This window comes from Symphalangus syndactylus, chromosome 13 (assembly GCF_028878055.3).
Source record: "Symphalangus syndactylus isolate Jambi chromosome 13, NHGRI_mSymSyn1-v2.1_pri, whole genome shotgun sequence".
Taxonomy (NCBI): Eukaryota; Metazoa; Chordata; class Mammalia; order Primates; family Hylobatidae; genus Symphalangus; species Symphalangus syndactylus.
The window spans coordinates 91,595,462-91,608,798 of record NC_072435.2 but is presented as its reverse complement, the minus strand read 5'-3'; the positions used below and the strand labels follow the sequence as shown (position 1 = coordinate 91,608,798).

The 13,337-nt window shown below is 48.1% G+C and overlaps 1 protein-coding gene across 6 annotated transcripts in view; it reads right to left on the bottom strand.

Annotated features, from left to right (window-relative positions):
- Positions 1-13,337, bottom strand: part of ELK3 (ETS transcription factor ELK3) — a 76,016-nt gene that overhangs the window by 19,115 nt on the left and 43,564 nt on the right. For 3 of the 6 annotated variants that reach the window (XM_055239357.2, XM_055239355.2, XM_055239358.2), the window contains one exon: positions 2,706-3,500. The exons of 1 other annotated variant lie outside the window; for it this stretch is intronic. In XM_055239357.2, coding sequence (XP_055095332.1) covers positions 2,706-3,500 — 795 coding nt within the window. The remainder of the gene's footprint in view (positions 1-2,705; positions 3,501-13,337) is intronic. 2 more of the 6 variants (XM_055239359.2, XM_055239360.2) reach the window with 2 other exon arrangements.

Below are 13,337 nucleotides of genomic sequence, written 5' to 3'. Positions count from 1 at the left end.
GGTGGGTGAGTTTCTGGGGCACCCCCTGAAGCAGCTCCCAGGGGAGAGAATCTGAGAGTCCAAATCTGACACTGACATACCCTAATCCTAAACCACCCCTGGCTTCAAGATATCCTATCTGATCTCAGGGAATCTGCTTGGGCGAAACCGGCTGCAAGAACTCAGCTCTGAATAAGTACCACAACCCTGACTCCCACCCGGGCCCCCCTGGTGTCTCCCTCATTGCCCCTTCTCTCCCTCCCTGTTGGCCACCCATGGCCATGCCGGGAGCAGAGCCCACACTCTGGGAACATGGGGGAAGTTCAAAGTGGGGTCTGAGTCCCGAGGCTCTACCATCTCCCAGTGTAGCTGGTGACCCCCTTAGTTTTGCATGGTTTAGAGGACTGCCTGGTGCCCCTCCTCCTCCTTTGACCCGAAGGCCCTCTCTGAGCCAGGTCCCTTTACTTCCACTCTCCTGCCCTGGGTCCAGACGCTGCCCCTTGCCTCCCTCCCCTCGGGACCATTTCTGGGCTTCCTGGCACTAAATCATCACAGCCCTGCCCTCACAGCTTGGCTGAGGACCGGGCACCCTCACTGCCTAAGGCACAGGTCCTCTTGTAAAGATCCTGGCTTTCCTACGCCTTCCCACCTGGTTTCAGGCCATGCTGGTAGCTTCTGGCTCCTGGCCGTGCCCTCTGCATCCATTTGTTGGGCATCCACCCTTGATCCTTCTCTCACGCCCTCAGCCCCACCGACGGGAGCCACCACTCCATCCACATTATCCACAGGGCTGGCTGAGCTGACTTCCTCTGAGACAGGGCTGGCATCTGCCTCACTCTGTTCTGAGAACGTGATCCAGGCTCCCAGGGAACACAGACACCTCAATCAGAGTTGGCCCTGGCCTGGCTTCAGACCTTTCTCACCCTGACAGTTGTAAACACACAGGAGACCCGGGGAGGAGATGCTCAGATCATCTACCCTGGCCCTGCCTCTCAAGTTACTCCCCTGAGCTACGTCAGGAGCTGCTGTTTCTGAGCCATTTGCTCAGCAGCCCTTGGTCACTGGACAGCCTTGCTTAACCGGAAGATGCCTGATTTAAAAGCACATGTGCTTACTCTGACCTATATCCTGCTCCCCTGGCCCTCCCGATCTGCGGTGGCGTGCGTCACCACCAGCTCACAGGCTTGAGCTGTCACGAAATCCCTGGGCAGAATCCAGTCCAGAGAAAGCGTGGAGAGGAAAGTGGCCCAGAGCTGCTTTCAGGTGCTCCGTGGACGGCCATTGTGATCAGGGACACTGCCGTCTCGACACTGGACGAACTACTTTACCTCCGTGCCTCATTTATCTCAGCTGGGAAATAGCATGATAATAATAGCACAGGCTCAGCATCCCAAATCCAAAAATCTCCAAATCCCAAATCCTCCAGAATCTGAAACTTTCTGAGTCCTGACGTGACATTCCAAGGAAATGCTCACTGCAGCATTTTGGATTTCAGATTTTCAGATGTGGGATATGCAACTGGCAAGTATCATGCACATATTCCAAAATCTGAAAAGGTCTGAACTCTGAAATGCTTCTAGTCACAAGCATTTTGGAAACAGGATGCTCAACCTGTATCCATGTGACAGGGCTGCTGTAAACGTGGATACAGGCAATGCATGTAAAGCGTCTGCAGCAGTGCCTGGCACACGTAGGGAAGCCTGTCATATGCTGCCGCGGCTGCTGCTGATGACAACAGGGACAACTACGATGAGATTACAGAGGCAGGGGACGGGTGCAGCTCCGCGGTTAACAATGCTACCAGGTGTCCCCAGCTCACAAAGCCTGTCCACGGTCCCATTTTCCACACACATGGAACCTGGCCCAGACAGCAACTGCCCACAGTGCCACTCCTAGGAAGCAGGGTAGCCAGGAACTGAATGCAGGTCTGTGAACCTAAAACGAATACTCTTTTAACCTCTGCCACTAAAATTGCATCCAATTTTCAAGGGGAAGGAGAAATATGGTTTCCCAGCACCTACTATGCCTTTGCGCTGCAATTGTCAGCTGGACAAGAAAGGGCATCTGAATATTTGATTTAAAGGAAAAGGCTGCTTTCTCCTTGGGACTAATAACAACGAAGGCTTTTTTGGCTCTGCAAGTCTGCTGTCCTCTCCCCAGTGCTGTGGACCGGGGCTTTCTCAGAGCAGTGCTGCTTTCCGCGAAGCAGCTGTTTGGGGTGGCCCCTTTGTTTCTTATTACCCACACTATGACCACAGCTCCACACTGACAGATGTGATGGCGGTATCAGCTGACATCTATTTTCTTGTTAACAGAACACAAGTGGCTCCTTATTAAGTGCCCCCAGAGAAGATTCTGCCATAAAAAGTTCGTAAAGCCCAAGGGCCTCCTGAAATGTAAACTGGCCCGCTCAACTTTCCCTAGGAAATCGCTGGTGAGATCTGCTTTGTCGGCCAGTGTGCATGTTCCACTTATGGTCACTTTAGGCCACTAAAAGCAAGAAACCAATCAAGCATCCCACTAGAGTCGACAAACCAAACCCTGTCTCATGTGCACCCCTTGGTCTGAGGACGGAAAAGCAGCTTCCCTTCCCATTTACACAGTGACCTCGGTACGAGTCATAGGACGACGTTTTGAGGGACAGAAGGAAGTCTCTTTAGTTGCTCTTCCTTTTTTGCTAAGCCAGTGAAGCTGGCTGTGGCTGGGATGACAGGAATGACTCTTACCTGTGCAGTGAAGAAGGCTGGGGTGAGGGATCCCGAGGGGAGGGCTGGGCTGTTGAGGGCGATGGAGCCGATGTCGGTGCCGGAGAGCACCAGCGGGGGCGCTGAGATTTCCAAGCCTTTGGGTTTTTTGGCCTTTGGGGGAAGAGATGGAGACTTGGTCTTGGAGCCCGATGACAGGTTCAAGGGCTCCAGGGAATCGGAGTCATGGCAGGCGGCCTCCAGGAAGAGGCTTCTGTGTTCAGAAGGGAGGGGTGAGTTGGGGGACAGGGACGGGGACCGAGATGAGAAGGGTGAGGCGGATGAAATACTGGCAGCGTTTGGCAACATTAAAGAGGAGATCTTGGCCGAGACGGATGAGGCCAGGAAGGCGGACGCCGCCGCAGCCTCTGACGTGGAAGGCAGGGACACCACCGGCCTGGTGACGTGCTTGTCGGTTTTATTGGTCACAAACCTGATCACAGTCCTGACTTCTTCCACGGGGGGGCTGTCTTCAGGCGGCTCCTCCAGCTTCTCCGTCTTGATGGCCTTGAAGGCATCTGGTGGGTTCTGCAGGGAATTAATGGTGAAGGACGAGTACAGGCCTGAGTGGATGTATTCGTTGCGGCTCGTGCTTTTGAGGGCAGCCAGGCCATGTTTGTGGGCCTCGCGGCCCTCCGGAGATGCCTTGCAGTCGCTGTCCTGCAGCAGAAGGCTCTCCCGGCTGATCTCCACCGCGTGAGGATCCATCTTCAGGATCTCCGGGAAAGAGACAAACTTGTACACAAACTTCTGGCCGATCACCTTCTTGATGATGTTCTGCAAATACAAAAGTAGACGTTGAGAATCTGAGTGCACCCGAGAAACCATGTAAGAGCTCGTGATAATGGTAAATGTCGCTGGCAGAAGCACCAAAGTGTTGCTGATTTACATTCTTGGCTAAGGAGAAGTGGAAGGAGGAATGAAGTTGGAAGTAGGAGAATTAGATGTGAATTCCAGTTCCGCCATTACTAGATCTTTGTGATCTTTGGCAAATTAAGTGCCACTTTGAGCCTCCTCATCTGTAAAGGAAGGAAGATGATGATGATGATGATGATGATCTCTTAGACAGGATCTCACTCTGTCGCACAGGCTGGAGTGCAGTGGTGCGAACATGGCTCACTGCAGCCTCAACCTCCTGGACTCAAGCAATCCTCCCGCCTCCACCTCCTGAGTGGCTGGGACTATAGGTACATGCCACCACACCCTGCTAATTTTTATATTTTTACTTTTTTTTTTTGAGACGGAGTCTCGCTCTGTCGCCCAGGCTGGAGTGCAGTGGCCCAATCTCGGCTCACTGCAAGCTCCGCCTCCCGGGTTCACGCCATTCTCCTGCCTCAGCCTCTCCGAGTAGCTGGGACTACAGGCGCCCGCCACCACGCCCGGCTAATTTTTTGTATTTTTAGTAGAGACGGGGTTTCACCATGGTCATTTTTTTACTTTTTGTAGAGACAGCATCTCACTTTGTTGCTCAGGCTGGTCTCAAACTCCTGGACTCAAGCAATCCCCTAACCTTGGCTGAGTGAGGATTATTCTATGTAATAACATAGTAACAGTTGCCATTTATGAAGCCCTTACTATGTGGATGGGATTATTCATACCTTATCTCATACAATCTGAACAGCAATCCTAAAAGGAAGGTGTTGTGACTCCTATTTTAAAAATTTGGAAAATACGCGTAGAGCACTTCCGTAACTCACGTGGCCACCTGGTAGGAAGTGAAGTGGTAGAGGCAGCATGTCCTTAACCATAACACAGTATTGTCATACCTACCTCTGGGAGTCAGAAGAATTCAATGAAATAATAATGAGAAAGCATTCTGTAAGCTGGAAAGCATTATACAATGCAAGTTATCATCTTCAAACACTACAACGTTTTCTTAACTCAGTCATTTTTTTCCTTTTTAATTTTTATTTTTTTGCCAAGAAAGCCACTGGAAGAAAAACGAATTGTCTACTTTGGATATCTGTGACATTCACTGACAGTATTTTTAGTTGTTAGCATCTACTTCTGGCTCTTCAGTTTATGGCTCCAGTCCTCAAACATTAGGCTATAAATGAAAAGCAATAATCATTGCAAAAGTTTTTGCAGCCCTTTGGGAGAAGGGACTTTATATTAAAGGCTGTGCTGTTCTTGAGGTTTATTAAATGGATACTTTAATTCCCTGCCGAACCCACTGGGTTCTATATTTACCTACCAAATGCGTGCTGTGTGCCTTGCCCTATGGATGAATCTTGGAGTCCGAGGGGCTCAGAGAGACAAAGATGGTCTCTCTCAAGCACAAAAACCCAGCACCATCCTATGGGAAAAGGACTCTGTTCCCTTAGAAACTGTTCCACCTAAAACCTGGGTATGAGTGAGGGTTAAAAAAAGATCATTTCGAGGAGAAGAGCTTTAGAAGCAGCTCTGATTGAGTTGTCTCTCTTCTATACCAGGGGTTGTACATAAGGCGCCTCATTAGATCCCCACATTAGCCCTGATGGAGGTGGAGGATGTCATCCTTCTGACACAAACAAGATCCCAGAGATGGGGAGTCATTTGCCCAAGAACCACCAAGATCGACAGATTCTAAAGCCTAAGTTTTTCCACATCCCCACACAAATTTAGGAGGAGAGAATCAAAGATCCCCCAATAGACATGAAATTCAACTGAATGTTGATGTCCCTTTTGAAATCATAATGTGGTTCTAAAAACATGTGTTTGCCTGCCATCCTTTACATTATGACATTCTTTTTTTTTTTTTTTTTTTTTTGAGACGGAGTCTTGCTGTTGCCCAGGCTGGATGGAGTGCAGTGGCGTGATCTCAGCTCACTGCAAGCTCCGCCTCTCGGGTTCATGCCATTCTCCTGCCTCAGCCTCCTGAGTAGCTGGGACTACAGACGCCCGCCACCACGCCCGGCTAATTTTTGTATTTTTAGTAGTGATGGGGTTTCACTGTGTTAGCCAGGATGGTCTCGATCTCCTGACCTTGTGATCCTCCCACCTCGGCCTCCCAAAGTGCTGCGATTACAGGCGTGAGCCACCGCGCCTGGCCCATTATGACATTCTGATTTGCCTTTTCCCCCCTTAAATGATGGGAGCAAAGGGCACATTTAAGGGCCCCGTTCAGCACAGGAGATCTCATACACAGAGTCATGGAGAAACCTCACTGAGCACCAGCATGCAGGCCGATGCCCAGGGCACCTTAGAGTCAAGGCCAAACAACAGTTCCAGTGGCCGCGGCCACCCTGCTGCATCCTGGAGCTCCCACCTGCAACTTAACCTGCAGGGTCCCATTTATGCCAGCGACCTCACACTCACACTGCTACTTGAAGCTGAACAGTCCTTAAAAACCTTCAGAGAAATTTGGGAAACTAAGATGTTTTCCACCTGGGCTTTGTTAGCAGCGTCTCTGCCGAGTGCCCTGGGTCAGAACATGCCCAGGAAAATCAGCTCCCAGCAGGAAATAAATTAAATAAGGGTGTCATTGGACCCACCTGACCCAGGGTCAGTTCCCATTAAAAAGAAAGTGTGCTGGCCTGGTGTGTTAATGCTTCCTTTGCTAAAATTCTAAGTTATTTTTAGTTTTAGCTCATAATATTTTCCTCCCTGGGGAAAAACTTTATTTTTTTCTCTCAGCGAGTTTGAACACTCATCTAAACTGAGTGAAGTTTTTAGAGCCTAAATAATTACACAAAAGACAAACTTCTATAAATGTTTTATTTAGAGCCAAAATAAAAACACAGAAGAAAAATGATCTTTATCATTTATTCTAACAAGTCTTAAAAACTAATTGTTTCTTCTTTTCCAAAAAAAAAAAAAAAACTTTTAATTTTCTTATAGGTTTGGAACATCATGTCTAAGTTGGGATTACATTCATGAGCACATCAAGAAATAACCAAGGGCTGTGATAAAAATGACAGAAAATGTCTCTCCTGCTCAAAAAATGTTTGGGAACTGAAAGGCAGCCTCAGACAGATCATACGGCCTTGCTGTGTTAAAAAGAACATGAGGAACAACCCACCTGTCGACCAACCAGCAAAAGGATAAATGAAATGTGAGGTGTCCTTACAATGGAATACTATCCAGCTGTAGTAAAGAATGAAGCTCTGCGCCAAGCCTAGAACTCATTATTTGAGGAATAATGAATTACTAGACTATGTAAAGTAAGGAATAAACATAACATAATGGGCCTCAATGTCATTAAATAGAATCATAGAATTTTTTTTTTTTTTTCTTTTTTGAGATGGAGTCTTGCTCTGTCGCCCAGGCTGGAATGTAGTGGCATGATCTCGGCTCATTGCAATCTCTGCCTCCTGGGTTCAAGCGATTCTTCTGCCCCAGCCTCCCAAGTAGCTGGGATTACAGGCACCCACCATCACGCCCAGCTAATTTTTTTTTTTTTTTTTTGAGATAGAGTCTCGCTCTGTTGCCCAGGCTGGAGTGCGGTGGTGCAATCTCGGCTCACTGCAAGCTCCGCCTCCCTGATTCACACCATTCTCCTGCCTCAGCCTCCCGAGTAGCTGGGACTACAGGTGCCCACCACCATGCCTGGCCAATTTTTTTTTAGCAGAGACGGGATTTCACCGTGTTAGTCAGGACGGCCTCGATCTCCTGACCTGGTGATCTGCCTTGTCTCGGCCTCCCAAGGTGCTGGGATTACAGGTGTGAGCCACCACGCCCTGCCTAATTTTTGTAGAGACAGGGTTTCACCATGTTGGCCAGGCTGGTCTTGAACTCCTGACCTCAGGTGATCTGCCCGCCTCAGCCTCCCAAAGTGCTGGGATTACAGGCATGAGCCATAGAACAGAATATTCTATTCTATGATTCACTGCAAAGTGAATGCGGCCAGATATTATATGATAAAGGTCACATATGATTCTATTTATATGAAATGTCCAGAATCATGAAATCTATACAAAAAACCAGAAAGTAGAGTATGGTTACCTAGGGCTGAGAGGGGTGGAAGGAAGGAGGTAATGAAAATGTTCTAAAGTGGGTCACGGTGATGGGTGCAGTTCTATACTCAGAGCCACTGAACTGTACATGGTAAATGGGTGAATTGTGTGGTACGTGAATTTTATCTTAATGAAGCTGGTTTTTAAAGAAAAGAACATATAGAATCTTAAGTATTTTATGTGTTTAAGTGGAAGACAGTGGGAACTTTCTATAGCTAGAAGCGACTGTCTTAACATGCTAACCCCTACTCGGAATGTAAAAAGGGAGATGCTGGGAAGGGCCCTTCGGTAGCTGCTACCTCTGCCGGGGGAGCAGAGAGGACACCAAGAGTTTTCTGGGGAAAGGTTACGCAGTGACGGGGATGGAGACAATTTACTAGCTGGCCAAAAGGAGGAAGTGACAGCCACTGGAAAGAACCGAGGCAGGTCATGCTTCTCTAGAGACCAATGGGAAAGACGGATTCGATCTGGCTACGTGGAAACCTGCCAGGGTCGAAGGCTGAGTGTGGAACTGGGAGGGAAGAGGGCACGGTCGGGTACAGTAAGTGGGTCAGAGCAGTGCAGCCCAGCAACTCAGCACTGGGGACATCTGCTAGACGAGGGGAGCTGGTAAGGAAAGCCCCCCACAGCGGTGCCCGTGGCTAGAGGATTAGGAAGAACCTGGGCTCAGAGGACGTGTGTCCCTGCAGCTGCACTGACAGCCCCTTCTTCCTTACCTTCCAGGGCTGTCCCCAGGAGCAGCGCCATGTATGTTTGAAGATCTCTCTGTGGCTTGCAGAGGGAAGTTTCCTTCCAAGACAGTTTGCTGAGAAGACTCACTGTCAGGAATAATACAAGCTAGTATGTGCTGAGCACGTATTATTTGTCAGGCTATCTTCTAAGAACCTGACAACCATCAACTCACTCAATCCTCTCAGAGACCGGAATGATTATTATCCCCATTTTGGAGATGAGCAAGCTGAGGCTCGGGAAGTATAAATTATACACTGCTGGAAGCTTGTACCTGGAGAGAACAGATGGCACCCAGGCAATCTGACTCCTGAGCTCTTGACTACTATAAAGGGTGACACAAGATTCAGGCCAACTTAGGCAGCCCAGGACACAAGCACACTTGGGTAAGGGCTCTTATTATGGTAAGTGATGAGGATATTTAGAAAAAATCTGGTTTCCACTCCCTTCAATCCCAGACTCACAAGTATTTGTTGCTCACAGTTGCCTGGTAACCTGAGTGATGCTGGTCTGTGTCGGGTGGAGCTGAGTGCGTCTCCAGCGTGGTTTTAGAGTGTTACACACATCCGCTTCCCTCTTACACGGGTGGGACCAGTCTCTTTGTAATTTCCCATTAAATATGTATTTGCAAAAGGGTTGCCTCTTTGCCCGGCAGGCATTCCATGTGAGGTTACGGGCAGCAAGGATGGGACCAATTTTAGTGAGAGGAAAAAGCAACATCCCCTTAAAACAGAGCCCAGTGGCAGTTCCAGGCAAAAGAGGAGGACCAGATACCAAAATTAATCCCCCTGTCACCCCGTCCAAGTTGCCATTTTGAGAATGCAGTAGTAGCCTAAAGGGCAAGTTGTCCCTTTGGGACAGGATTCCGGGCAGACTTGTGCAGAAGAACCCTTCCCAACTCACCAGCCACCTCTGGGGACCAAGGCATCCCATGACGGCAGCCCATGACAGGATCTCGTGACAGGATCCCTCAATTATTTCACTTTAACTACATAGAAAATGCCAAGAGAGCAGGTCATATTTCCATTTCCATTTCAGTGCTGTTACCCTGACAGGTTACAGGCATACCTATAAGAACAGGTATGGCTGTCCACAGTGTGTTTACATATGTACACACACACACACACACACACACACACAAACACTCCACTCTGCCCTTTGAAAAGGAAGGAGTCTGTGTAAATAATCCCAAATAGTAGACAGATGAGAAATATTTCGATAACTTTTATAATTTAAAAAAAGTATATGCAGTGCTAAGTAATGAAAAGATGCATATGGAATTAGATTTACCTTCTTAATGACGATGTTATTAGGATTATATTTAAATGAGCTAACTAAATGTTTGTTGAATGAATTACCAACTATAAGGAGAACTGACCCAGGCATAAAGCCGCAGGCGTGAAAGACACAGTTTTCCACGGCTCATTCTCAGGCTGGTTAAAGCTCCCCGTGGGTGTATCCCATACATATACCTGTCTGTGCTTCTTTGCTGGCATTTTTTAACTGAAAACTCCCAGGCAGATACTAGAGGCCACATGCAAACTCCACATGCCACATACAACCTCACACCTCCCGTGAGAGCTTAATGAGCCATAATTTCACCCATCCATTTACGCGGCAAATATTTGCTGCATGTGTCTGTCTAGCCACTGTGGTCTGGCACCCCAATTTTGATCCAAGGTTATGCGTCTGGAGTTCACATGCTTAGTCTTGTTATCTGATCTTCCATTTTCCTCCCCTCGAGGAGCCAGGCCTGTGGCGAGTTCCTCATCATTCTGGTCTGGCCCCTGGATCCTCTGCCATTCCAGGGCACCCTGGAAACACAGCGCTCCTGCCCTCTGATTCTGCAACTCTCCTACCTCGTTCTCAAAACTGAGAAATGTCAGCAGCTCAGTAAGCAAGCAGCATCGGTTGTGCTGAAGACTTTTCCTAACCAACAGGCCCTTCTTAACCCCTGCACTGGGTAAGGGGACAGAGCAGGGGACCTTTCCAATAAATACCCACTTGACCCTATCACAAGGGCTGCTGCAGGGATTAAAAGGAGAGGCTCCAGAGTCACTGCCTGAGTTCAATGCCTCAGTTTCTCATCTGTAAAATGGGGACTGATCCATCTGCCTCATGGGACTGAATGAGACATCCGTATACAGCTTCTATCAGAACGCCCGATGCATCCATGCATGACAAACCCCATAACATATACTAGCTATTAGTATTATCATCATTTTTACACTCCCATTTAAGCAAAAACAGAACAAAACATAAATATCACCGTGTCAGCCCTAATGACAATTTAATAGACAAAATTAACCCTCATAGAAGGCTGTGCATATTCTGCTAGCTTTGTCCAAAGTTCTGGGCAACATGATCAGTCGCACAGCAGGCAGAATTACATCTGGTTTACATATCTCAACTGAGCAGGGAAACATGATGTTTTTATTTAGTTGGGTTCAGACAAGAAATAGATACAAGGCGTATATTCTATTGTGCCTAACACGGCCAGCACTTGACATCCACTGTGACGAAAACCTTACACAATCCAATTAATTTGGGGGTTGGGGGGAGGTTCTAGGAGGGGGACGCAGGGAGCCGCAGATGTGAATAACTGCTGGATCCAAGTGCCCCGCTTAGATGCTGGCCGCAGCCTACAGGCGAGATGCCACACGTCAGGCCTGGAAAGGTGGTGCAGACACTAACCAGGCACCCAGCTCATCTCAACTGCTCCCTGCGGCTTCTCAGAGCAGAAACCATGCTGCCCAGATTGGGAGAGAGAAGAGCAGCCTTGCAGCGTCCGCTTGGGCTCAGGCCTCTGCTCAGGGCTCCTGGGAGAGGCCAACAGGAAGCTGCTGGCCCTGAGCACTTGTCAGCGAGACCCGAGGCAGGAACCAGTTCAGGTGCTGAGCAGACACACAAGACAATGCATTTATTTGGGGCACACTCATTTTATCATGGTAGATACCCTACGTGAAAGGAACCAGTGCAGAGAAAGGACAAGGAAAGAAGCCAGCATTTATGAGGGCCAGCCGCATGCTGGGCACACACAGCTGCCTTGCAGGACGGGCACTGTTATCCCACTGCAGAGATGGAGAAGCCAAGGTCCCCCTGGACAGCGAGGTTATATCCAACTGTCCACCACCTGGGGGTAGGTTAAATATTGGGAGAGCCATACAATGGAATACCACGTAGCTATTTCAGGGGACACGACATTGCTAACACTCCCCCATACCTTTAAATATACATTAGGTGAAAAAAAAAAAAAAAGTATGAATAATTCCATTATTTTAAAAATTTTCTATTGCATATATATTTATATGTTTTCTACTGTATATATGCATATATGTGTAAATAAAAGGAGGTAGAAAAATTAATCTTAAAAGATGTATACTAAAATTTAACAGTGATTTTTCATATTTCTTTTTGCTTATGTGTATTTTCACATTAAAAAATGTATACTTGATATGTATTACTTGTCAAATTAAGACTTTTTAAGAGAAAGAAATAGGAACTAAAAAGCTGACTAGCCCAAGGTCACACAGCTTGTAACTGGTGAAGCCAAAGTTTGAACCCAATTGTATCTAGTGCCAAGACCTAAGCCATTTCTGTTCCACCACCACACCCTCTTCCAGAAAGCAGCTGCATTTGGAAGCAGAGGCTGCTGCTAAAGTAAATCCGTCAGGACCAAGGGGTCTCTGCATTCCAGAGTAATAGTGGGGTTCACTGCAGAGTGCCTGGGAAAACCAGCTCATGCTGAGAAGCATGGGCCTTGCTTGAGAACAGTTATTTCTAGCTCTTCGGGCGGAAGAGACCAATCTTCCGTAAGGTCTGTTCATTACCTACAAATAGAACTGCCTCTGCCAATCCACAGGGTAGAGAAGGTGCCTGCTTTGGAGGGCCACCCTAACATGAGGCACGGGGGACCCAGCACTCCCACTGCAGCAGACTGGACATGAGCAGCCAAACTATAAGTGGCATGCCATCCAAGGGACGAGGGTGACAGAAAAACAACAGGAAGCTCGCGTCCACCATATACAGCCCGGTGATGGCACCCACTGCCAAGCTCCCCCGGCTGTCCCCAGGCCTGTGCCCAGCAGCAGCTCACACAAGGGCACAGGCCAGGAGCCTTGACAGGCCAGAAGTCATGTGGACCCAATGCTGGGGTGAACAGATCTGGGTTTGAATTCCAGCCTCTCTGCTTACTATGACCTTGGGAAAGTTACTGAACATCTACACAGGGCTCAGTTTGCTCACCCCTAAAATGGGAATAAAAATACCCCATAGGCTATTTTTTTCTAAAGACTCAACGCAGTCAGTGCCTCACTCACACAGGTCCTTACAACATGACCCTCACCCAGTGAATCTTGCTTAGTGTGCAATAATCTAATCATACACACTGCTCATTATATCACACTTTTCATTTTATTCTGCCTTCCAGGAAAATTGCTTGGGTGGGCACCTCACTTTACAGTTTACAGAAGGCTCACACACAATCTCATGTTAGCCTCACAACGCTTTGATGCCCACTTCACAGATGTGAGACCCGAGGCTCCCAGCTGAGTTCACAACCCCCACAAGTAGCAGAGAGTATCTCCAGGCCACGGCTTCCTGGCCAACACATTTTCTTCAACTCCTGCTTTTGGGTTCCCATCCAGACCACAGTCTGACTCACTGCTTCCTGACATAAAACCCGAAGTGTCCTTTCTCCAAAGTTAGAACAAGTAGTTACTGTATCTCTCCGACAAGCAAACATTCTTTGAGCAAACATTGTTTTTGTTTTTGAGAGATGGGGTCTTGCTGGCATTGCCCAGGCTGGAGTACAGTGGCTATTCACAGGCACAACTGCTACACACTGCAGCCTGGAGCTCCTGGGCTCAAGCAGTCCTCTTGCCTCAGCCTCCCAAGTAGCTGGGACTATAGGTTCAAGCCACCACAACTGGCTTTCAATGAACACTGAATA